General features: G+C 48.6%; 5 protein-coding genes across 5 annotated transcripts; 3 read left to right on the forward strand and 2 right to left on the reverse strand.

Annotated features, from left to right (window-relative positions):
* Positions 1 to 3: 3 nt before the first annotated feature.
* On the forward strand, positions 4 to 4191 carry Aud_009541 (uncharacterized protein; the record flags this gene model as incomplete). The annotated part of the gene is made up of 4 exons (XM_043294393.1): positions 4 to 630; positions 700 to 1954; positions 2007 to 2377; positions 4039 to 4191. The coding sequence occupies 4 exons, from the start codon at positions 4 to 6 to the stop codon at positions 4189 to 4191; spliced, it is 2406 nt and encodes an 801-aa protein (XP_043150328.1).
* A 44-nt stretch (positions 4192 to 4235) lies between these two features.
* Positions 4236 to 6292, reverse strand: Aud_009542 (uncharacterized protein; the record flags this gene model as incomplete). Its single annotated transcript, XM_043294394.1, has 3 exons — positions 4236 to 4616; positions 4658 to 5750; positions 5820 to 6292. The coding sequence occupies 3 exons, from the start codon at positions 6290 to 6292 to the stop codon at positions 4236 to 4238; spliced, it is 1947 nt and encodes a 648-aa protein (XP_043150329.1).
* Positions 6293 to 8913: 2621 nt separating this feature from the next.
* Aud_009543 (uncharacterized protein) lies at positions 8914 to 11312 on the forward strand (the record flags this gene model as incomplete). The annotated part of the gene is made up of 2 exons (XM_043294395.1): positions 8914 to 10135; positions 10201 to 11312. The coding sequence occupies 2 exons, from the start codon at positions 8914 to 8916 to the stop codon at positions 11310 to 11312; spliced, it is 2334 nt and encodes a 777-aa protein (XP_043150330.1).
* Positions 11313 to 12525: 1213 nt separating this feature from the next.
* Positions 12526 to 13767, forward strand: Aud_009544 (uncharacterized protein; the record flags this gene model as incomplete). The annotated part of the gene is made up of 2 exons (XM_043294396.1): positions 12526 to 12735; positions 12787 to 13767. 2 exons carry the CDS (start codon positions 12526 to 12528, stop codon positions 13765 to 13767), a joined length of 1191 nt encoding a protein of 396 aa, XP_043150331.1.
* A 7985-nt stretch (positions 13768 to 21752) lies between these two features.
* On the reverse strand, positions 21753 to 22648 carry Aud_009545 (uncharacterized protein; the record flags this gene model as incomplete). The annotated part of the gene is made up of 2 exons (XM_043294397.1): positions 21753 to 22238; positions 22292 to 22648. 2 exons carry the CDS (start codon positions 22646 to 22648, stop codon positions 21753 to 21755), a joined length of 843 nt encoding a protein of 280 aa, XP_043150332.1.
* Between the last annotated feature and the right edge of the window lie 2651 nt (positions 22649 to 25299).

The following is a 25299-nucleotide window of genomic DNA, read 5'->3' on the forward strand; positions in this document are numbered from 1 at the left end:
ATTATGGCGCAGGATCAGGACAACCCGTCGCGGACGACGTCTCCACCGCGCAAACGTCGCCGGCCTCCCAAGTCCTGTGACCCGTGTCGTCGTCGCAAAGTTCGTTGTCACCGGGAATTTCCTTGCGGCGCATGTGAGCGTGCAAGAACCTCACTGCAGTGCTTCTACCGCCCCGCGGTCGCTGCCAGCAGCCCCTCTATAATGGAATACTCCAGTATCACGGCTTCTTGCGTGCCGGAGGTACATACGCCTCCTCCCCAAGCCGTTGACCCGCAGACGCACAGCCGTCCACCTGCACCCACATCGCAATCGCAGCCTCAGGACCAGAATCAGTATCAAAATAAAATCATCTGGGATCTGCAAAATCGTGTTCGACGTTTGGAGGAACAGCTTCCCGGCCCTCCGGTCTCTCAAGGCACGACCGGTCCCAATCCCAGCGTCTCTCAAACCCAGGCTCTGCGCCGCCTTCACGACCGGGTTCTCGGGGCCGAACAACAGCTGCCTGATGCATCTCATCCCAGTCCTTCGGTCAATGGATGGGCCATACCGGCCACCCTTCCTCGTCCGCGTATCCCTCCCGATAAGACGAAGCTTTTTGGCCCCAGTCACTGGCTGCATACCGCTGAGAAAGTATGGTATATCGTATTTACTTCCCTCAACCTACAAAAGTCTTGTCGCTGACGAGTGTTCAATCACCAGTTTCAAGTCCTTGGCAAATTCGACGCCAATGAAGTAGAACCGTCGCTGCAGGCTGTGGATACCAGATCTGAGTTCGCCGGCATCTTCAAGGGCTGTCGGCAACTCCGCCAGGCCATCAAGGACCAAGAGTCGGTCCGACTCAACCATCCGGTTCCAGACTTACTGGGCACGCTCCCGGCCCAAGCAGTGTGTGATGTTCTGGTCAATGCGTATTTCCGCACTTTCGAGGTTATCTACCGTGTTGTTCATGTCCCATCCTTCTGGAAAGAGTATCGTCAGTTGTGGACCCAGCTGCAGTCGACCCCGACCCATTTTCTGATGAAGCTGGTCCTGATTCTCGCCCTGGGCACTACTTTCTACCCAGATCGAAACAACAGGGTGCATCTCCGCCGTCTCGCACACACGTGGATCTATGCCGCACAATGGTGGCTAGTCGGACCATCGGAAAAGTCAACCGTCAATCTGGATGGCCTGCAAGTCGGTTGTCTCCTATTGCTGGCCCGCCAGACGAACAGCCTTCCAGGCACGAGCTGGCTCTCCGCAGGGTCCGTGCTGCGTATGGCCATGGCCATCGGACTACACCGCTCTCCTGACCTCTTTCCCGCGCTGTCCGTTTACCAGTCCGAAATGCGAGCCCGACTCTGGGCGACGGTGCTGGAATTGACTTTACTGTCATCGCTGGATGCCGCCATGCCATTACCGTTCTCCCTACAGGACGTTGACCGCACGGCGCCGTCGAACTCAAATGACGAGCAGTTCGACACCGAGGCCGAGACGCCCCCCACCCCGCAGTCAAATCAGCACTTTACCGACTCGTCCATTCAGATTCTGCTGCTCAAGTCTCTTCAGGTGCGAGTGGAAGCAGTCCAGCTCGTGAGCAACCAGCACGGCCGGGAATTGTCATACGAAACTGCATTGAGGTTGGGAAACGAATTGCGCTCGGCCTGTCGCGATATTGCCGCCTTGTTCTACACCAGCCAAAAGCAGTCAAGGCATGAGGGCCGTTCTCTGGGCATGACTGACTTCCATCTCCGGTTTCTAGACACGTACCTACGTCGACATATCTTGTTCCTGCATCGGCCGTTCATGATCCAAGCTCGTAAAGACCCACGATTCTACCTGTCCCGGAAGGTGTGTCTGGAGTCCTGCATAGTGGTTGCATCGTATGCGGATCACCTCAATCTACCGTCAGACACCTTGGATGACACCTCTCACCTGGCCATTGTAGGAAGAGGTTCCTTTAAAGGTGCCTTAAGTTTAGATGTGATTACTTCCCTGGGGCTGGAAATTGTCTCACAAACTCGAAGAGGAGGATTCTACACGGCCCGTGGGATCTTCTCCCCCATTTATCGCCGATTCCCTACATAAAATGGCCAAGGCCCATCGAGCGCCCTTGATCCGGAGCCTAGAACACATTCAAGAGCAGCTGCTGCAGATTATCGCCCTCGGAAATCCCAGTCTCAAGCGATACAACTTCCTGTCCGCCATCTTGAGTCAGGTCCGTGCAATGGAGTCGGGCCAGCCGATCCAACCCGCCATTTACGAGACCGTCAAAGAAAGCCTAAAGAAATGTTATTCCTTGCTGCAGGCCTCTCACACAGCCAGTCCGCCGCAGGACTCGGTTGAGTCGCTGAATATGGGGACAGACAGTGCTCTAGGTTTTGACTTGGACGCTTTAGTAAGTATTTCTGTCTATTTCTTCCCCCTGGTTTCGCTTCATTTCCACCTCCCTCCGCATTCTACGTGCTTGCCATCAGACTCACAGTTTAGGACCCTGTCTTGGGATTGGAAATTCCAAGCTTACTGTTTTTCCCGGGCATTATGGATACGTTGAGCATAGACGTAAACAACCAATGCTAAAGCTGAACCATGGAATAATAATCAAAGGGAGTATCGTGAGTCCTGGTTAACTCAGACACTCGTCAAAAATCGCGTCTCTGTCTCCATGCCCTTTTCTTCAGCCATCAACTATGCCACCAATTTGTCAGGCAGAAATTGGCCTACCAGGAGGGCAAGACCTCATCAGCTGTTTCAAGTCTCTCTGCGCCGCAGCGAAGCTCTACCATGATCCGCTGTCCACATTACAAGACCGCGTCATTGGTGAGTCACGTGTCGATACCCACCCCCGTCGGTTCCTCACTCATAGATGCATGTTCAGATAGGCGAATTGAACCGGCTCGTTCCCCTCCATTCTAGCTTTTTTTCTCTGCTTTCCATGCGCGGCGAGTTCCACGCTATTGATATCATCTTGAATGCCAGTGAATTCTCTGTAACTACTACAACCTCTTGATATTGGGTGATGTAAGCGCGAGTACAGTCGCTTCCTAAGCGATTTAGCCAGTATAAATATCAACAAGTTTGATTCCTAAGCCAATTACCAACGCGCACGGCTAGAAGCCCTTCAACCAGATACCATTTGAAATAGCTTCAATAGCTACTGGTATAAAGCCAATTGTGTGTGCGTATGTGTGCGTGTGTGTGTGCGTGTGTGTGCGCGTGTGTTTTGTGTGCGCGTGTGTGTGTGTGTAATTCATACGGTGACCCCCCGCCTTAGCAATATATAACCACTATTCTAAATATAAGATTACAATTTAATTATGGTGTTCCAAGCTTCCTAAGGGCGAACTTAGGGCCTTGCCTGAATCCCCCCTAAAACCCGCCAGGTTGTGGGCTGGAGTTGGGCCTTAGAAATCTAGGGCCTGACCCTGCCGGTGGGGTTCAAAAGATAGGAGAACCCAGCCCAAAGCACAAAAATAACAACCCTTAAAATATTTAAGGAATTTATTGCTATAGATAATACAAGCAGATGATGGTAAAAATACTTTTGGCCGGTTTTGTATATGTAGTCCGCCCTAATTGGTCTTTGGCGACTGCCTAAAGGGATACGAGAATTTCACAATCTCCCTTGCTCTCACTGTTGGACGGCTGGTACAGTCCTTTTGTGGCTATTTTTGTGGCCCTGAATGCGGACACTGCTTGAGCACATTAAAAGAGAGGAATGCTGCTATTCCCAGCACTCTGGGCGAGGAGCGTGGATAGCATCGGAAGCCGCTTGTCCTCTATCATGGTCGTAAAGTTGTATGTAGAGTTGTACACCGGGCTGGTGGTTGTGACGACCGTGCTGTTGCCGAAGACCGGGACTTCGTCTCTCTTTGAGTATCCGGGTAAACAGGCGGGATCACGCAGGCAGTGTGTGCGGTCTCAAGGTTCCCATTAAACGCTGAAACGCAGAACTCGAAGTGCCTCGTCCCAGGGAATAGGAACCCCACACTATACGTCGTCGCAGTTGTCTTGCCGTCCTGTTTGAAGTCGGTGTTATCCCGTATACTCCGGACATAGACCGCGTATCCCGCAGCGCCGGCCGAGGGGGTTCAGCTGAGTTGGACAGTGGTGGGCTCAACGTTCGTAACGCCCAGGTTCGTGGGCGGCGCGGGGGCTCCTGCGCCCACGATGACCTCAAGACTCGCCACCGGCAAGCCTCCCGCAGCGTAGGGCTCCCCTGTCAAGCTGCTTTTCGGATTGACGTAGGTAGCCACCTAAATTCCGCAGCGGTGCCCGGGTATCAGTCCACCGATAAACAGGCTTGTCCCTGATGCGGCGTGTGTATCGACGAGTGCTCCCTCCGTGTCCCTATCCCACACGATGACTCCGTACCGGTTGACATTGCACCCGGTAACGGCCCCCCAGGAGACATGGACGCCGTCAGCCCCCAACGGCACTGACACAATGTTGGGCGGCCCCAGAGAGGTCTGCAAGTGAGCTGTAGCCGTAGTGATCTCTGAGCAGCTGGACGCGTCGTCGTTGTCGCCTCGTGTGCGGACGTGGAACTCCCACGTCTGCCCGTCTAGTAGCCATGGGCTCCAGCTGGCGATCGTGCTAGTGTAGACCTGGCCCTCAGACCACCAACCCGTCATCCCCTGGACTCGAGAGCGTATTCATAGCCTCGGGCGGTTGGAACCCTATTCCAAATCGTCTGCAAGCCCTCTGGGAATGAGAAAGTTTGCACACCGGTCGGCGTGCTGACAAACCTCGGCTCTGGGTTGGCAGGAACCACGAAGTCCGGACCTTGGAATCCAAAGTCGGCCTTAACGCTGCGAGCAAAAGCCTGCGCGATATGGTACTCGCCCATCGAATTGGGATGCAGTCCATCGTAGCCGTCAGGACAACCCTCAGGGCGGCAGTTATAGTTAGTGTTGACGTCAACGTAGGCAATAGGAGACTCCCATCGAAACCAGCTTGGGTACCTCTCGCGCAGCAGCTGGTTGTACGTGTTTGTGTTGTCGACCAGATCTTGGCGGCCGTGGAGGAATTTGCGGTGCACGACATTGCCCAGGAGGATCTTGACGTCTGGCTTGCCCTCTCGTGCGTTCTCCACTAGTTGCCCCATGCTGCCGACCAAGTCTTTAGGGCCGCTCACAAACCAACCCAGGTCATTGAACCAGAGCAGGATAAAGAGATAGTCTGGCTGGTACTCCTGGACCCAGGCTTTGATGGTCTGCTTTGACTGCGCGACCTGCCGGCCCCACCACGAAGCGTGCCCGCTAGGGCCGAAGAAGCCCGGGACCCCGTCAGCGTAGAGACCGGTGACTTCTTTGATTTGCGGAGCAGACTCTCCTGGGAAAAGGGGTGGCTGCGGTAGGGCGGCTTGGGGCAGAGTCGGCCCATGTGTGCCAAACCACGGCCCGACGAAATCGACCTTGTAGCCCAGATTATCCTGCACTAGACATGTCGGATCAGATTTTAGCCTCGCACACACAATGGCCTTGGCTAAGGCCGGCAGAAACAAGTACTCACACCAGGCAAAGATACGCCAACGCCAGGTCCAGTCGCCCTCCATCCCATGCGAGATCGAATCTCCTACCACCATCACTGTGGCACTTGGTTTTGGTGGAGCGGGTTGGACTGTGTAGCCATTGTCGCCATCTGACTTGCAAGGGATAGCACAGTTGCCGCCCCAGACGACACCGTTGTGCGAGAACTGGTCCTTGACACCGGAGGCACACAGGCCTTTGCAGTCCGGGCGGGTGGTCTGTGGGTTATTCCAAGCTATGCTAAATCAACAGTCAACTTAAGGCTCAGTATGATATAGAAGCATCTGTGACTAGCCTTAGTCGACTTACTTCAAGTTGTCATTGGTATCGGGGTTCTCGGAATCACGCGCCCAGGTCTGGAAGTTCCCCTCGCTGCCGCTATGTGTCTGGAAATACGCGCGGCAGTGGTCCTTGATGTCCCAAATGGCGTGGTCATCTGACAAAAAGACTTTCAACAGGTTGCGTACTAACTCTCCTGCGATGTCTGCGCCGGCGCCAGCAGCTTCAATGACGTCGGCGAGACCAGCGATGCCAAAGACGACAAACGGAAATTGGCGCTTCCGCAATGGGTCCTGCATGTAGTCGGCCAGTTCATCGACATGCACGAAAAGCTTGTCACCGTCCTTCATCTTGGCAAGCGTGCGCGCATGCCGCGCTTGAAGCTCCGCCAAAACGTTTGGATCTGTGATCTGGCGGCCTCCCAACGGGTTCTCGGGGGTGTTGGGGGGAGGTATGGCCGCCGCCAACAACAGCAAAGCTGCGAGACATAAGAGGACCTTCATCGTGCACCTCGGGGGCCTTGTAGCTGCAGGCGAAGAAGACCGACTGCGAGAGAGATCTGGCGCTGTGTTTTCTGTTTAGGAGCCCGGCGAGAGCGTCTTATAAGTTATATTCCAAGGAGCATAAGACGTTCAGACAGCTCCACCTCCATTTCATTCATGAGTTAGATAGCTTTCGCTTTTGTTGCACTACTAAAAAGGCGGCTCGCAGGATCTCAATCCTGGAAAGGTACAACATCCTACCTGTTTTTAACCTGGTAGCTAGACACTAGCTAGACACCTTCTTACCATTCAACCGCTACGAGCCAGCATGGTAACTACCGTAACAGATCCGTGTTTGTCACCTCTTCTCGTCATCAGCCAATTATACCTGGTGTTTTCTCGTTGGTAGCAGAGCAGTAGAGGGCCATTCTCACATCAGCACTGCCGAAGTTACATCGCTGCACGCCTCACCACTGACCATTCCAAAGATGGTGGATAGGTTTCTGGAACCGTGCCCGCTAATAAGGCAATATATGCTTTACGAATAATAGAGCCGTAGCTGAAAACGATGCAGACCAAAGCGGGTCATGCAGTGGCGCGAGATAAATCAGAGACGTTGTTGTGCGGGCCTAGTTCGGAGTGAGCTTCGGCGGAGTTGATGGGGACTGATCACAGGATAAGGCAGAAAAGGGAAGAACATAACCAGCAAGTAGCAAGGAGATACAGCTAGTCAGTCAGAGAGCGGCTATAGGAATTACAGGAGGAGCAAAGTTATCAAGGATTGCTTCCTCTACAAGGCAGCCAAATCGCCAGTGCAGTCTGGTGCGAGACCGTGACTCCCATAACAACGTGGGCTAAGAGAGGATCGGAGGAAAATGCCACAGCTGAAAAGCAGGGCCGAGCAGCCGGCACTAGTAGGAAAGCAGGAGTTTGAGAGGAGCCTGCTATAACCACGCCAAAATCATCTTGCTGTCAGATGAGAATATAGTGGGCTTCTATGAGGAACTTACTGTATTCTAGATTATATACAGGCTCATTTTATGTGGACCTAATTTGTGGCTAGAGTCTTGGCTGTGGTGCTTAGGAATATCTTAAGTATGCTTAGTATTGTAGTGAAACCCATTTGCTGCTCACAATATATTATTAATTGCTAATGCAATTATTTACTGACCCCTACTAACTAGGAAGGGTCTAGTATGGGTCGGATAAATGATGTCTAGATGGGCTGCCACCACCTACAGGTATTTCCGTCAATCAACACCCTGCACGCCGTATGCAGAGTAAGTGGCCTGTCCTCACTTCTGCGTGTTGGACTCTGGACCGCGCTTATATTGGAATCCTGTGTGATTGGGAGAGGAGCCAGGGTCTGCTCTTCATGGGACATCGTTCAAGCAGTCCATATTGCATGGCCAATCCGATGGTTAGGTGAAAGCATACCGTTATATCGTGCTGCTAGGTCTGTCAAATCAGCACTTTCCAGTGAGGCATGTTGAGCTGTAGGCGGTGTACTGAGTACATATATGCATCAACCTTCAGTAATCACTATAGTCTAAGAAATGATTTTAATCACCACCTATATAATCCTATAGATATTGAATTGATATTTCAAACTCCGAGAAAAGGCGTTATGGGCAACAACAAAGGCGATTGCAACAAGGAGTGCTGCCACCATCACAATGAGAGCGGAGCATCTCAGGCTGAATGCAAATCCTGCCATTGTAAGACGGAAAGTAACCAGCACAATGAGGCGTGAAAATGTGAAGGAAATATGTCTAAAAATGGGCTCTAGGCCCTGAGACATGAGGCTAAATACTAAGCCTCCTTGTCTTGAATCTCCACTGGTTTAATTAATTGTTACATATTTGGCAACTTGCATATGTTATGAGTCTAAGTGTCAGGTGGATCAGTGCGAACCAATAGTTAACTAGTAATACCAAACATTAGGTCAGCTAGAGGGGTCAGCACAACAAGCCGCATAATCATAGCCACAACCCAATTACAAAACCAGATATCCACGATTTTCCTTTATCTCAGGGCGATTTATTCGCTTCTGCACCTCTTCTGCAATGAGGATGCTCACTGTAATTCGAGAAGAGATAGCCAAGACCAGACCAGACAGCGGCAGTCGCCACGATGTATTTATGTTCCCAGAGCCAGCTCCCACGAGCGCCAGCCTCCAGAAAAAGCCAAGAATGGGGGCCGGGCCGCCAAGTGAAGGAGAGCGACAAATGGTACGCACCTGCAAGCTCATCTAGCGTGGTACAATAGTAGAAACAATCCCTACCTCCTTCTCTGTTTGTGACTATGATCCCACAACATTCACTTAAAGTCGCAATCAAGTCTCCAAGCCCGACTCGTGGGTATGAGTTCTGATATTAGACCCAAAGCTGACCCGTGGCGAGGCCTAATCACTAGCTAACAAGATATGGGGCGAGCTGGTTTGACCAATCAGGGGTGGGAAAAGGGAGCGGCGGTGCAGCGCTTCACATACTAGGGACTAGGGACTAGGCCTCCTCCAGTTGTCAGATGGTCATTGCCATGTGACTTGTGTTTCAGCTAACTGTAGTCGGCGCGCAATCTCACCTGAGGCGGGGTCGAATATGGTCTTCTCTTCTCTCGTTTAACCGAGATACAAAATCACTATGGCAGACCATCTCTTCTCTCCTGACGAGCCTTCAAAGCCTATCCGGATTGAGTATCACGGTCCGCTATACGACGGAGGCGACTGGGATGAGTATCCCACGCGCAATGGCTGGGAGTCAGAGCCAGGGACACAGAGGTTCCCTCCAGGCCAAATTCCTCAGGAGTTCCAACCTGCAATTGAGTGTTGGCTCTATTTCGGCATGCTCCACTACGTTTTCGGCGACCAGCTAAACCAGTGCGACTTTCTTCTCCGCGAAAGTGAAAATGACGAGGAAGGCCAACAGCAGTACATTTCGACAAAGTATCTGGAGAGATACGTGGGTAGTACCGAGAAGTGGCAGAACACCGGACTAGGCGCGCGGTCTTTCGGGATCGTCAGGCGAGTCTGCGAGCACCTTCAAAGATATCACCAGTACATACGGGCTGAGATGTGCTTTGCCATTCAGCTGGCCTGTCAAGCTCTCTGGAGCGTTGCGGAGAAGCGTGATGGTCCGCAGACCGATTCGGGCACCGTCAAGCTCTGGTTGTTTCCCAGAGACAGAGAGGCTGAGCAGATGGTAAGGGGTGGATGGTGTCCGCTAGACGCGGAGAAGTGTCGTAAGATTGGTGTTGAAGTGGACACCCCGGCGTATTTGCTGCAGCTTCAACGGAAGAAGCCCGCTTGGAACAAAAGGACGCATGAGCGTTGTAAGAAGACGGAATGTGTCGCAGACAATGTCGATGAGAGCCTCTATGTCACTCGCCACCTGCAGGAAGATTGTAAGTGTGAGCACCTTCACGCAGACGTTGAAAAGTTACATGAAGTTCTCCTGGGTGGAGGGATACCTCTTGTGCAGATCACACCTCGTGTCGAGGATGAGCCCGACAATCAGGGCTATGAGATTAATATCGTGAAAAAGCGTGTCAACAAGCGATACGTGGCCGTCTCCCATGTATGGGCTGATGGGCTGGGAAACCCGCATGCTAACTCTCTGCCGACGTGCCAGTTGGGTCTTCTTTACGAGCGGGCAAGGCTCCTCCTCACTGACAAGGAATATGTCCCTCAGAATGACACCGGGTCATTTAGGCCGCTGCACACTGCTGCTGCCCGCTTTGCGCATTTCGCAGGCAATTGGCGTGGAGACAGTTCAGTCTTGCTGTGGATCGATACGCTGTGCATCCCACATGAACGCGAGGTTCGCGGTTTGGCAATTCAACGCATCCGCGATGTTTATGTCGGTGGTAAGTGCGCTGTGAATAGATTCTGGAAATTTATGGATGTATAGACCTAACCTAACCGATTACAGCTTACCGAACTATGCTTCTGGATTCGGAGATAAAGCAGGTCGACTCGCGCTCCGCAAGCAATTTGGAACTTGTTCTTCGGGTGCTGTACTGCTCAGGCTGGATCCGCCGGCTATGGACACTCCAAGAAGGATTGGCAGCCAAAAGCCGACTATACGTGATTCTGGCTGACAAAGCAGTCAATATTTCCACAATCGCCGACGAGCTCTTTGCCAAGCTTAGCCAAGGAAAGCTTCCTATCTTCCAGGAGAAAATTGCCCGGTACGCTGCCGGCGTTTGGTACCAGTATTTCCAAGGCTCTATCGAGTACGCATCCAAATTCGATCGTTTCGTGAACGCCGTGACAGGTCCCTACTTCGACATCTTCGTTGACGATAATGCGAGCATTTCGCAATTTAAGCTGGTCTCTTGGAACTGGTATAATGTGGCAACACGAGCCTCTAGCAAGGACGGCGACCGTCCGATCGTGCTAGCAGGTGTCCTGAATCTGGATGTGAAGAAGATCCTCAAGGTGAAGGGGGCTGATAACCGCATGTGGAAGTTGTACAGTATGCTGGACGGGTTCCCTTCAGACGTGCTGTTCCACGATGAGCCACGCTTTGAAGAAGACGGCGCCCGATGGGCGATCAAGGTGTGTCGGTTTACGGAAGAAATTCGCTATCTTACGGGTGGAAGGGGGTTAATCACCCCTTGGGGGCTGCATGTCACACAGTATCGCTCTTGGATATTTCCATCCCGCATGGTATTTGATCTCCGCCGCATCGATGACGACGATATGCAACAGGTCTGGGAGCAGTGGCTTACTGACTGCCACATTTCTTTCGAGGGTGTGGGAGAAGTTTTGCATTTGGGAACGAAGATTCCAATCGATTTTAAGCCTGATGAAACGCATGGAATTATCGTGAGGGAATATAAGCATGGTCGTCCCGGTACAACACACCCGTGTGTATCGGTGTCGCTAAAGCGAGCAGAGAATGAAGTGCATTATGCGCGATATTCCAGCCTGGGAACGGTCAAGTCATTTACCATAGGCGCGTCAAGCCTCCCTGATGAGGGCTATTTGGTGGGAGGCACCTGGGATGACCTACAAAAGCGTGACTGGGTCGTCGGTTGACTGAACCTCACGACTACAGACCAAAGATTTTCCAGATTCTATGTTTCCTTATTTTGGCTACTTGGTCAAATGCTGGGGCAATATCCGCGGGAGCTGGTTAGATAGCTGAGCTGCTTGGATTTATATAAGTTCAACACTTCATCACCCCCTATCCCAGCTAGGACCTAGACAAAATAGTGCAACTCAACCCTTTTTGGTAGATCTCAACACAGATCCCACCAGGGAATGACATTTTAGTGTGCAACGGCTTAGCAACAATACTTAATACCAGATGGTGGACACGCATTGGGTTAATGAGGCAGTGCCCATGACAGGGATATTATGGGCTCTTGGAGCGAGTTGCGACAGAGGAGGGCACTGCGTCCTGTTCTACCCGGATTGCTAAAGAGGCGGGGGTTGAATCAGACGTTAAACTCACTAAGACTAGGATGAATAGGACAGGCTTTATATTTAGTCACTGGCAAAGCTATAGGGATAAGCGGACATCTTCAGCCAGGCTATGGCAGTGCTCAGCCTTGGGGTACTGCTAGAGTATCTAGATAAGTACTATATTTAGATCACAGATTCATGTTATATCATCAATCGCTAAGAGCTTATGATTAAAATTCGGGCCTCTATGCACTTTAGAAACTCTAGAAATAGCTCTAAGTAGCTCTTACTCATCTATTTGCCAGCAAATACGAGGTTAAATAGCCTCCTGGTTACATCAGTATAGGTCAGAGGTCACCGCATGTGCCATCAGCCTACATGCTAAACCAAGGCCGGTGAAACGCGATATGAGCTCTCCCTTCATGGCTTGCAAGGCATCCCATCTTTTCTTCTTCCAAGTTTAACTCTTTAAGTCACACACTATGACTTTTTACAAGATGTCTTCGCTTTGTTTCCCTCTACCACCTTAATCAGTAGGTCACTCCATACCACTGTTACTACCCAGGAATGCCCGTTCATTAGTTTCCTCTCGCCTGCGGTCGTTGTGTCTGCTACGGAGAGCTTTCTCAGCCGTTCATTGGTAACGGTTAGCGGCTTTCGAGTTCATTATTGCAATGCCACGTCAATCCCCTCACGCTATAGAGGGGTAGATGCATGCTTCAAGTATCTGATTGGTTGGTAATGCTAAATTCATTCGCCCCAACCACTTATAAAAGGTCGAACAGGTAATCGAATTGGTTCATTGCTCTATTATTTCATCGTGAATAATCTGCTTCCCGCACAGATGTCTTCAAAAACGGAACCTCAAGGGAGTCACGCCCATGCTTTTACCGCGGATGTTAACAATACATTTGAAATTTTCTCTCACCGCGCATTGACTAGAGAAGCACCGAGTCCCCAGGATCGCAGGGACCAGAGGCTCTCCAATGATATAGTAGAGTATCTGCTTAGAGAAGTTCCGGAATTTCGGCGATTATCAGAGCTCCGGAAAAAGGTAAGGGCTCTGTGAAGATCTCTGGAATCCTGGGCTGATTGGCTAAAGTAGGGGTGGAATAACCCAAAAGGCGACCGGTTCTTTGAAAAGCAGCGCCGAGCTGCCGATCACGCCGATGACAAGACAGCTAAGCATTTCTACAAAATGATGCAAGACATAGGACGAGATATGCACCGACTTACAGGCGTCTTCCAAATCAAAAGCCCCAGTCCGGATCAAAATTGTATACTCGACATGTGCATGGCTCCGGGAGGCTTCCTTGCGACAGCATTGCGTCTTAACCCTGAAGCCCATGCTTTGGGGTTCAGCTTACCCAAGTGTAATGGAGGACATAATGTTCTTCTACCGAAGCATCCCCGTGTTACACTAAAGTTCCTTGACATCACAATGTTAGCCGCAGATATGGGGCTATCAGATATCCCGTCCGAGCACCCAGACACTAGAAATTTCCTACCTACCCAATTCGAACCGGGGCAGGTTTTTGATCTTGTTTTATGCGACGGTCAGGTGCTCAGGAATCATGACAGGGCAGCCTATCGCGAGCATAGGGAGGCAAGAAGGTTGACCATTACCCAATTGAGTCTTGGGCTTAAGCACATCAAGCCAGGAGGAACTATGATTGTCCTCCTCCACAAAGTCGAGTCTCTAGAATCCGTGCAACTCCTCTACATATTTGATAGGTTTGCTTCAGTGCGGCTCTATAAGCCTACGAGGGCTCACGCTACACGATCTTCCTTCTACATGCTGGCAAGCAATATCAGGTCTGATTGTGCAGAGGCAGCCATGGCTATTGCAAGGTGGGAAAGTATGTGGAAGATTGCGACCTTCGGCACAGATGATATGTACGAGAAAGCTCTTACTGAGGACGGCTTACATGCTGAAGTTCTATTGAGGGAGTTTGGTCCTAGATTAGTCAGGTTGGGCAAGAAGGTCTGGGATATCCAGGCGAATGCGTTGGCAAGGGCACCTTTCTTGAAAGAAAATCCAGTCGGGCTCGGAGGAATGACTGTTCAAGAAAACACAACTCAGTAATACATAGAGTCTGACGTCTGACTTTCAAAATAATTCCTGTCTTGGCTTAATGCCTTGTACTCTTCAAGCATTGGCATCCAGTGAATCAGAATTACTGCCTAGAGTAGAAGCTGTAGAATTGAGGTTGCAAGGTGATGCAGACACTTTCTCCTCTGCCAGAGACATGGGAATTAAAGAACAAAGTCATAATCGATAAGAAACTGGGCGGACAGTATTAGATAGCCATAACTGCATCACTAAAAGAGAGAAAGATGTGAATATAGTAGAGACCGCATAAGCTCTAGCACTTCAGCTTCTAGTATAGGTTAGAAATTGCAGGAGTCACATGCTGTTAGCAGCACAAAGCCACACATTCAGAAGGCTTAATTCCTCCTTCAAATATGTTAGCATTAGTGACCCAGCGGGTATTATGTTATTATTTCTTTGATACATCTCGAAAAAAAAGTCGTCGTTTTCCTTACGCCAGTCAGACAAGGCTCCCTCACGTTCTTCTACATCACTGACCATAGACCACTTTAAATTCGTTGACAGTCTCCTCAGGATCAATCTGTTGGATGACCGTATTGCATATCAAGTTAGCATGGCGGAACAACTCTAACTGGGCCAGGAAAAGGCTCATAAGTTTGCGTCTTAATGCCAGGCTGATGTGCCACGGTACCAGGAATTGGTTGAATGCAAATGTGGTCACGTTCGCCGACAGAAAGCAATCACTGGCACACTGTTTTCGTTGTGTCCCCTCTAGGGGCCTTGAACAGGAGTGGGTTGAAATTGCAGTATCTGCAGTTTAAAAGGGGCTGCAATTCCTGAACAGATGACTGCGGACGACAGTCCATGCCTCGCCTTATAGGCAAGCAGTGCTGGGCGGCGATACGTGTGGTAATAACTGAGGAAATGAGAATTTGTCTTTCCGTAGAAAACGGGTATACATCTTACGCATGGGATTTGGGTCAACTTAACTTGAACTTCTGCACAGTGATCTTCTACTTCAATCACTCGTTTCTGGTTTGATGGAGTCCGATCTCAGTGCCCAATAGGTCTCTAGTTTATTCCCGCATTATATCCAAGAAGACGCGCCCCAAGATCTTATCTACAGCCATTCAACAAGTCCCTGGATTTGAGCGTTTGTTTCAGAAACCGTTTTACCGGTTCTGGCTCGGAAATCTCTACCTAGTTAGTATTCTATGTAAAATGATAACGTAACGAAGGTCTGGTTTGTCTCACCCACTAGCTTACGAGACACCCTACATATTATGAAATTAGGCTGCAGTTCGGCATCTCCGGAGTGTTATCCTCTCGTATAAGACGATCTACATACGGAAGGTCATACGATCTACCCAAATGGGTAAGCGGTAAATTATATCAACAGTTTTAGCTTTCTTCTCTCAGTCATTCCTCGCATTAGTCTTCTCTCAGCTATTTTCCTTCCTGTCATTCTAAGTTGATAACAATGCCCGACGACAGGATCAAGGAATGGATTCGGGATCGCAGACGGGAGCAGAATAAAATTGCAAAACGGCGGAGTCGTAAGCTTTGCACCGCCCAAGATGGACTGAACCTTTTGCTGACTCAAAACGCCCAATAAGGTCAGCGACAGAAGGCAAAGCGACTGAACACTCTGGAAGACAGCGGCGTCACATTACTTGACACGTCTAGCACTTCTCTAGCCTCGAGTCAAACTGCCCTCACAAGGTGGCATCATGAATTTTGAACCAAAGGGATGTTCTGCTAACGGTTCACAGACAGCTTGGGTGCTGTAATCGCATACATGAAACACAACATGCTCAAATGGCATACTCAGAGTTTATAGGTTGTTCAATAGCCGCGACGAACCCTAGGTTATGCCGGCCTCAACAAGTAACAGCATTTGTTTGTGTTCTTTAGGCATTCCGATTGCTGAGTTACTAAGACGAGAAGTTACGTGGATAAGAAAACAAATAGTCCCCATGGGCAGTGCAGCCATTCCCACCGGCCCCTTACCGCAGCCTGGACCCTGCTTTATTCGGAGTTACCTCACTTTGCGCAATATCCACCTGAACCCTGGCGGCAGCATAGGGAAAGACACTGCACTGACTCTGACTCTATTTTGCGGGCCTCTCATTTATCCCATGTCTCTCGATGATCATTGAGGTTTGTTGTAGTGGGTCCGACATATGTTAGTTTCTCCCACAACGCAGATATTTCACGAACCAATGAAAGCCCTTTTAGCCTGATGCTCTGAAGTGGGGCACGAACTGTAGGTGGGAGCCAACATCAACAGGATCCTTCGTGGAACTGTGAGGAGAATTAATGTGGGCTATATACTGCAGATTTATGACATGCCGTACCTTGAAGTCATCGGGCTGGGTGGCTAACATGTATAATGTCGGAAGTGCCATGGGCTACTATAGCCATAGTGGGAGGCATGTTCCTTGCTATTGTGACGTTAAGTCGGTATTTTCCGGGTGAAGCAATTGCCAGGAGACTGAACTCGGCATGCTTGTTCGTGGAACTTCTCCCACTACGTATACACGTATACTTGACGTGAGGGGCCGGATCAGCGTAACATTAGACGGATTCCCTTCTTCGTCAGCGAGGGACAATCCCGCGGCAAATTGTAGGTCAGGAAAGTCCTCCATCCATTCAAATTGTTGCACAGCTATGCTCACTGAAGCCGTACAGAGCATCCCCGTATGCACGTCTCTGGAGACAGAGAACTTGAAGGTAGTATTTGCGGAGTCACTCGGACCCGCTGAATCAACTTGCTCCCAACTTCGAACCATATTCATGACTCGTAGGCGCGATCCTATTGTCCTAAGTTGCTAGGAGAGGCAGTATAGAGGCAGCATAGAGGCAGTATAGAGGTTCCCATATGCAGGGTAGCGAGACCGGTCAGCGGCGATGACCACATGTGAAGACAGCGAGCGGCCTTTATGTATCTTCCCCCATCACACACTGTGTGTGGCGCACAGCGATTAATTAACTACCGCCAATCCGATTACCTGGCTTTGTATCTGGCCCAACCTCTGGTCCGGTCTTCCTGTATATACGGAGTAAGCCAATTAAGCATCGCTATATTCCTTTCTCGGGTTACCATGGGTTACCCGCCAACCCGCCAAGAACCCAAGGTATCATAATTTACTATAATGCACATGAGATACTTTTTCTACATGATCAATCGTAGGTGTGACTCTTTATGGAAGCGAGTCCGGGTGGATCGGTCCTTTGCAGTCACAAATAACAGTGGCACTCTACGGCTTTCAACCCGATCTCGATCCCCCTCCGCAGCTGGCTTCCAATGGACAGCAATCGAACAAACTAGTCGGGATACACTGACGTCTATGGCAAGTTCATCAATTGTAATAGAGCCACTCACTTTCTTCGGCGGCAGCAGATTATTTAGGCGCAAATACTCCGTCGGATTTCCCTGACGGAAGGCAAGCCGCAGGGACCAGACCACAAGATCTGCCCTAGGCTCTGACTAAAATCACGCTTTCCAATATGCTCTAGGATATTGAAATGGACACTTCGCCCTCGCACCATAAATACCACACACCGGAGAGAGCAACGCACGGATACGTGGGCTAAAGATTTCAGCCAGATTTGCTAATAGTTGAGATATAGCAGCGTAGTATCAAAGTGAACACCAAGCTTGAATGGCCAGAATCAGAACAAGGCAACGCATAGTTAGCACATAATAATTTGCTCAATAGTGCTCAGCCCCACCAAGAATGGCGCACTGAAGGAGCAGATAACATATTTAAGCTGTAAGTAGGTAAGCTGATGCTCTTAAATACCTCATTAACTGTCCCTACTCCTCCTGGCACCACAACCACTACCACGGTCCGTATAACAGAACATGCAACCGCCAAGTCAGATGCTTTGAGTGATTCGGGCTGCACAGATTCAAAAGTAATGGTCGTTGGCGTTAGCACTGGCGTTGGACTAGGTGCATGTCTTGTAACATCATTAGGAGCCATGTGGTCTCAAAGACGGAGTATACCAGCGAAAGCTATAAGAGAATCAATAATTGGAGTAAACTGAATCACAAATGCTCAACTGTCTGTTACTCCTGCTGCTGCTGCTGTTGTACCTGTGGCAGAGCTTCCCTTAGTCAAAGCTCCAAGAGCGTTTAAGATGGGGACAGGAGGGTGATCTCAATCGGTCCAATCTGCCGTTCATGTGTATATATTCAACAGGCTTTCTGTATATAACATCGTAGGATTACCTACTGGGAGACTCTGAACCAGGTTTAATAGGAAGCCTAACAAAAACTAATATAGTTAAATGGCTCCCGAGCCTGTCCCTGCTTAGTCTGCTAGAATTACGGCTAGCATGGTTGTGCCAGATCCAAGAACCTCAAGCGCTGCCATTCTGGATGATACCGACGTTGCTCTTCGGGACTGCGTCAATAGTCTGGTAGTCTAAGTGTGCAGATCAATAAGCTGGGTATTCCTTTACTGCTTCCTATTAGCATTGACTATGTGAGCCTTCCTCGTGCCCAGACCATCAGTCAGAAGATTATTAAGGTGCCAGTGCTAATGAATGAGAGGGGAACAGGGTGGATGATATTGCTAAGCAGATCATCTGCAAATCCATACTGTAGGTAAGGCCGATTTCTCCTCCCAGCATGAGTTATCTGGCATGTACTCGTAAGGTGCAAAGTCATCCAAACAGGCTTTCAGTCATGAGGAGACAGAGGATCTGCATAGATAGTAATACACTGGAAAAAGAGTTAGAGTTAGACATAAAATATAATCTAATGATGGTGTATGGACGATCCTTGAGCCACACTTATCCTCACCTTTATATGAATGATCCACAGTGCTTGTCTCACACTTCCATTGTTTTCAGATGCTAACAGTGTCATGTGGTCCCTGCAATTTACATGAACCTCATCAACCCTATAATTAAGGAGAATTAAGGCTATTCATCCTATTCCATCTAGTCCTTGGGAACTAGCCTGCTCCGTTCATGGCATTTTATATATGACTCTAATGATGAAGTGGCAAACAGTGTGCTTCATCTGAAGAGTAGCACTGACTCACTTCTAGATTTAAATGGATTCTGTACCATTAAATGTGGAGTCCTGATCCTGGCAGGCTAAATTATTCAAGCTTATCTCACAGGAGCCTGATTCTGTTTCTCTATGGAGCTAATTCTTCATAAGACCGTCTCGGAAAATCGTGGCACCGTGAAGTTAGTTGGAGCTTGCCTTTTGCCCTGAGAGGGCCACCCAACCTGTCGAAGTAACCCGGTCCGTCCCGGTGTTTCCCTAGACCCCGTTTGATAAGAGAACTCGTTGCTAGCTATTTTTAACTCGTTCAAATATTAATAATCATATTATTATATTACTCCTTTAAGGCCCTATCAAATAGTATATGTTTTACTAAGATAAACCATACTGGTGGTGTTGACCTGATGCCATATTACCATATCCCAGTCAATTTGACAGCACCAGACTACCATTTCAGATCATCATTGGGCGGTTACTGAAAGCATGTTACTCAGTTTTCTCGCCTCCTATTGGTGGTTCTTGGTCAAACTTACCATGGCCAGCAAGGGCCAAAGGGACGCTATTAGTGGGAGTTTAAGCATGCCCTCAGGTATGTTCGAGATCGGACACAGACGATCTCAGGGAGCGGCAAGCGCGGTTTATGTCCCGGATGAGCTAGGACGAAGCATGCATGCCCCATCTTTACTAGGCTTACCAAGTGGTATTTCTACCCTTAATTGGAGCACAGTGGTATAATTTGTATACAGTAATTGCAATGGAACAGAAGTGATTCTGCGCAATTTTGTTGTAATTTTCCCTTCTGGAAAAATAAAGGTGGGAAGCGTGAAGGCAAGGAAGAAATGACTGTCTTCAGTGTTCTTAACCGGCAACCAAGGTCCATGTGGGAACATTGATACCGGCCTAAGCATCGAATGGATAGCTTGTATCCTTGCTGGTAGCAATTTAACGCATACTTTGGGATGGCCATAGCGACGCAGCCTGTGTAACCAATATTTTGCGCAAGGACAGCCACAATGGAGCTATTGCTCAAAGCTTCACGGTTACGTCAGAAATTGACCATAGCACAGGAGTTACACACTGTCTTAAAAAACAAATATCTGGCCAAAATGATGTCTACCTCATTGGTTAGTCGTCATGCTGTGTTTTCCCTTACCCACACATGTTAACCATGTATTATTCTGCAAGCAATGTGTGCATTAATGCATTACTGCAATGTGAGGGTAGTAAGTCTACTCTAATAACCAAACAATTAATGGGGACCCTGAATTCTGTATAAGTGCTGAAGTTATGATTTCTCTCTTTATGGCAATGACCGATCAGTCAGGACCATATGAACTTGAATTCATTTTGTACTCATCCTAGAGCTTCAGCCAGTTTGGCGCACGCAAACCAAAGTCAGTTGCTTTTAAAATATGAAATATCCTAAGGATTGATCCCATTCTAGAAAGATAGACTGGAAACATAAATGACTGGATCATTTCTTAGAATGCAATGAACTCATATATAACATCTACAGGTCTTGGATAATGCTTTTCTGTCTACAACTGCGACACTTCCACATGACCGTAAGGAGATTCTAATCATTATTGGTTAATGTCAATACAATGTTAACTTTGCTCTGACAAGTCTAATTTGAGACATGGAAAAGGGCCTATGAGCGAATTGGCAGAGCTCCAGTGTTTTGGAGACTTTTCCGTACTTTACTTGGCGGTGTCTCTAAGGATTCTTGAAAGGGAACCATTTTGAGTCTTCGACATCTGCAAACTCGCTGTTTTATGCCTGTAAAGTTGGAAGCGCTATTTCCAATATTACTTCACTGCAGGGTGGGCAAATCGGCAGGAATATATTGCCTTGGTCATGGATGAGGATGTTAAGGTCGCAAGGGATATGTACGCTCATGGCTCAATCATTCTTGGAATTTATCTCATATCATACATGCCAAATTCATTGCTGTTCATTGGTATTGAGCACACTTTGACTCGGCCGCTTTTCATGGAGTGATGTACTTAAGAAGGCTATCTTCCGCAGCATTATCAATCAGTTTAGTCTACACAGCAGTTGGACCTATTTATCAGGCATTGCTCCTTTATGCAGCTCCTCAGAAAATCACTCGCATATCCAGATCAAGATCTATATCGCGTATTTCGGAGTGATTCCAGTTGTTGCAGTTAACCACCGTCTTTGCTACCAAGCTTTACATTTCCGACTGTACTTTATTACTATCCAATCATGGGTTGCTTCCCACATGTTATCCAATATGTGAAGTCCTTATTCCAAAACCAGACGGCCAAGGAGTCAGAGATAGTAAGTAAAGATTCCTGCGTATTCTAAGCAGAATCCTCACCCATATTCCATATATCCTTCTAACTAACCTCTGCAAGGACGAGTCGCCGTATTCCTTGGCTGACGAGGCAGTAAATTGGTCAATACAAAGACCCTTGTCTCAGGATCATACCAGTATCAGCACAGTGGCTACAGAAATATTGGATGAAAATGAAGAGCAACGATCAATAGTAGTCAACGAAGAAATTACCGGACGAAAACTAGGGCAGGTGCAGACTATGGTTCCTTTAATGCAGCTGAGCAAGGTCAGATTCGCCAAGTCAATATGGAGTTCATTCCCCGTCAGAATTGCCACCTACAAGTCCAAAAAAGGACAGTTGGTGAGTTTAGAGCATATATTTGATGATGGATGGGTAATATAAGGCTGATTTCCCAACATGTGATCTCTATGCTAACCATTCACAGGCCCTGTGTAGACTGATGGGAACCAGGGTTTATGGATTCATTCCAGGAGCATATCTCTCCAGCACAGTGCGCATAGTGTGTCCTCAGCAATTCCTACCGAGACGAAACTCTCTGTAAAACAGTCTATGGCTATCGCAGCTGTCCAATCTGGTCGTTTCTTGGGAAGGATCTCACCGTGGAAACCCTATTAGCTTTGCAATAAATATTTTGTTGTCGCCAGTGACCTTTACAATAATATCTCCGCTCAGTCATTCATGATAGCTGTTGTTTGCGGGTGGCCTCTAGAAACAGCGTCTTCCGCAGTCCGGAACTCACTCAGCTGTCCGTTCAAAGTCACGGTGGCCACTTGGGATAAGGTGCGCGCCAGGCGCTGCACATGAGTGACATATCTAGGGTGGCTTGGGTCGAAGTCCACGTCATCTGTAATGGCATCGCGAAGGTTCTTCGTTTTGACAAGCATGCAGTATTCAAATAATGCAAGAGGGGCGAGGTGCTGCCCACGCCATTTGTAATTGTCAAAAACGCTTATGGGGCTGGTGTCACCAGTTTCATATGTGCAAGCTTCCTCTGCCATGGGATCTGATGAGCGATGAGTGTCAAGCTTATGTGGCTGAACGATCGCCCGGACATAATACCTTAACCACCAGAGGTTGATGCGGATGAAATTGTAGTTGACTGTGTAGTAGGTGCGTAATTGGAGCAACATACTGGCGACCTGCACGCCACTGACCTCTCGGTCATGAGAGAGGGCGTTAAAGCAGCGAAGCGCAAAATTTTCCATACCTTTTCTCGAAGTCTTAGGCCTGTCGACGTTGGCGGCTCAGAAACTGTTGCTTTCTCAATGGACTGTTTCAACAAAGCCGCCTTGGCTACCACCTGCCAAGGAGAGACATCGCCTTTCATGGTGTAGTTAGTGATGTAGTAGATCAGAGACAAGGACTTAGAGACTGTTGGAATCAGAGAGATGTTCCAAGGGTTGATCCGGGCATAGTTTCGAGCGAGGTGAATCAGTCCGAACTCATCTACCTTGGAGGCAGGGATGAGGTCTCGAGGAATGCCAAATCGACAAGCGCTGTTGGCAGATCCCATTTGCCGGTACTTGAAGCACGTGGCAAAGTGACAGGTCGAATGGACTTGCATTTTACAAGCGACACAATTGCTGTCATGGGATAGTCGGTGGCATAAGTCGTGATTGGATTCTACGTCTTTGGCCGATGGCGATACGTTGGGAATATTCATCTCGGGGTGCTGCGAAATGCTGCTATCAATGCCATGCGTGATGATCAATTCCAGGTATTAAATCATGTAAGCCGCAAAGTCGCTGTCCCGTAGGAGTCGATTCTGCAAAGCGGAGAAAGCCAGATTGCCCCTCGCCCATGCTAATCTGTGGAGATGTAGCATACCTTGACCATTTGTCTTGACCACAGCAGAATGGTCTGGTTCTGCGTCTTCTGAGGCCCTTAAACCCTTTTTTTTTTTTTTTTTTTTTTTGTAAATAATGCGCCAATGAAGTATCCAATGCCTTAGTCTGAACAGCCAAAGCCCTTGGTGGGCCCTCTGGAAGACAATACCCAGACAACGTAGGTGGATCAGGCCCATTGAGAAGTTCATTTTCCCATACTTCCTACATCTCTTCATGACACGGGAAGAATCCCGGACAATGATGTCGGGTATGTTGCTGGTTGACATGTAAGGTTCCCAGCAAGGAATCAGGAAGTGGGTCTTTTGCTCAGGCCACAAGATTCATGATCTGTTTAATGTGTCTCTAAAGTGACTGATCGTCAGCACTACTGCATGTCAGTTTCTAGGCGCGACCATTCGCAGATCCAATGGAAACGTCCTTTTATGTTGCTAACTAAGATTGTAACAATCTCTGGAATACTAAGGCTTCCTATATCTTAAATGGAACTAGTACATTCGCTGGATAGTGCACGAGTGCCTTGGTTGCGTACAAGCGAGTAGAACGGTATTGTATATTAGGGTCTGGAAATAGTCTCCAAAAGTAAGCTGGGTGATGGAACCATCCTGTACGTTTGGTATTTCTGAGAAGCGGAAATAACACGGAGCTTTTGTTTATCATGAGAACTGAGATCTATCCCTGCATTATGGGAAGAGCCCAAAAGCTGAAAACGAGCCAACCAGAAAGGCGATCAGGCTTGCAAGAATACCGGAGGGGCCATGAGTAGCACAGAAATTGCAAAAATAGCTGTAGTGTTGAGTAAGGGCGAACCGACGATGTCGGGGATCAGAAGGGTCAGTGACTTAGAAATTAGTTACGTTAACGTTTGTGGTCAGACTCACATGGAATGTCACAATGTTGTCATGGGATCCTTCACTGAGCATAGCCCATCCACTGTAGAATCTTTTCACTGAATCTGATATTCCAAAGTGGTAGCTGTAAGGGAAGAAAAGGGTATATATAAAGGCAATGCCATCTCGCACTTAATCAGTTCAGACAACTACCGGTAATCCTTGTGGTTATATTAAATACTCAGACATTGCCCTCTTAAGCTAGGTATACAATGGTGAAAGCACTGATAATCTTTGTAGTCGCGTGGGGTGAGTTTCCTGTTCTGTCAAACATGATCCAACTTTAAGCTAACAATGGCTTGAACAGCAACGTTTATAAGCACGTCCTGGGCCCAGTCATGCTCCCCCGCAGTAGGTCATCTACCTGTTATCCTGAATATATGTGACTAGTTTGACACTTTGAAAGTGCCCTGCTGGCTTGACTTGCTGTAGCGGAGTTTGCAGATTACTGACTATTGATACTCAAAATTGTGGAGCATGTACTCATACCGTATGTTTCCCTACTTGCTTAATATATGAGAATTACTGACCATGCTTGTATAGTGCCCAGCCGGCTCAATCTGCAGTAATGGCGTTTGTGCCTGCATTCTTAACAATAACCAGGCACCCTGTGCTGGTAAATGTGTACGTGCAACTACTTTTAAGTTGTAAGTGATACCTGATTTATGACTAACTTCTCTTGGAAGTGTGCATCTGGTCAGACATGCTGTAATGGTGTCTGCACAGCTCTAAACACAACATCTAACTGCGGAACATGTGGCAATGTTGTAAGTATATCAAAGTATTCCCCATGATATTATTGTTAAACCCTCTACAGTGCCCAGCAGGTCAAGGATGTTGCAATGGTGCTTGCACAGCACTAAATACCGCATCTAACTGTGGAGCGTGTGGCAATGCTGTAAGTCAGCACCTGGCATGGAAAGACATGAGCAATACACTAATGTAGATAGTGTCCTACCGGTTCAACTTGTGCAAATGGTGTTTGTATTTGTGCACACACTGGACTGCCTCCCTGCAATGGGCAATGCGTGAGTAGATTTCCAGCTCCCATCCCCTACAGAAGCATGACAACCTGACATTGTGCTGGCTGAAAGTGTTCAGGTTCAGGTCTTGCGTGCTGCAATGGGGCCTGCACTAACTTACAAAATAATGAGGGCGGTTGCGGATCCTGTGGCACAGTAGTGGGTCCTACCAATGAAGATCTAACTACCGAGTGATCTTATGACTGACTTGGCGACTTTAACAGTGTGCAGCTGGTCGCAGCTGCTGTGGCGGGACTTGCACTGACGTTACTACCACCACTAACTGCGGATCATGCGGCAATGCTGTGAGCCTCTTGCACATTTACTTACGAAGTCATAACTAACCCTAGCTTCGGAATAGTGTGCGGCAGGTCAGAGCTGCTGCAATGGGGTCTGCACTGATGAGGCTACCGACACCTCAAACTGTGGAGCATGTGGTACTACTGTGAGTCGGCTTGC

This window comes from Aspergillus udagawae (assembly GCF_001078395.1).
Source record: "Aspergillus udagawae IFM 46973 DNA, scaffold_8, whole genome shotgun sequence".
NCBI lineage: Eukaryota > Fungi > Ascomycota > Eurotiomycetes > Eurotiales > Aspergillaceae > Aspergillus > Aspergillus udagawae.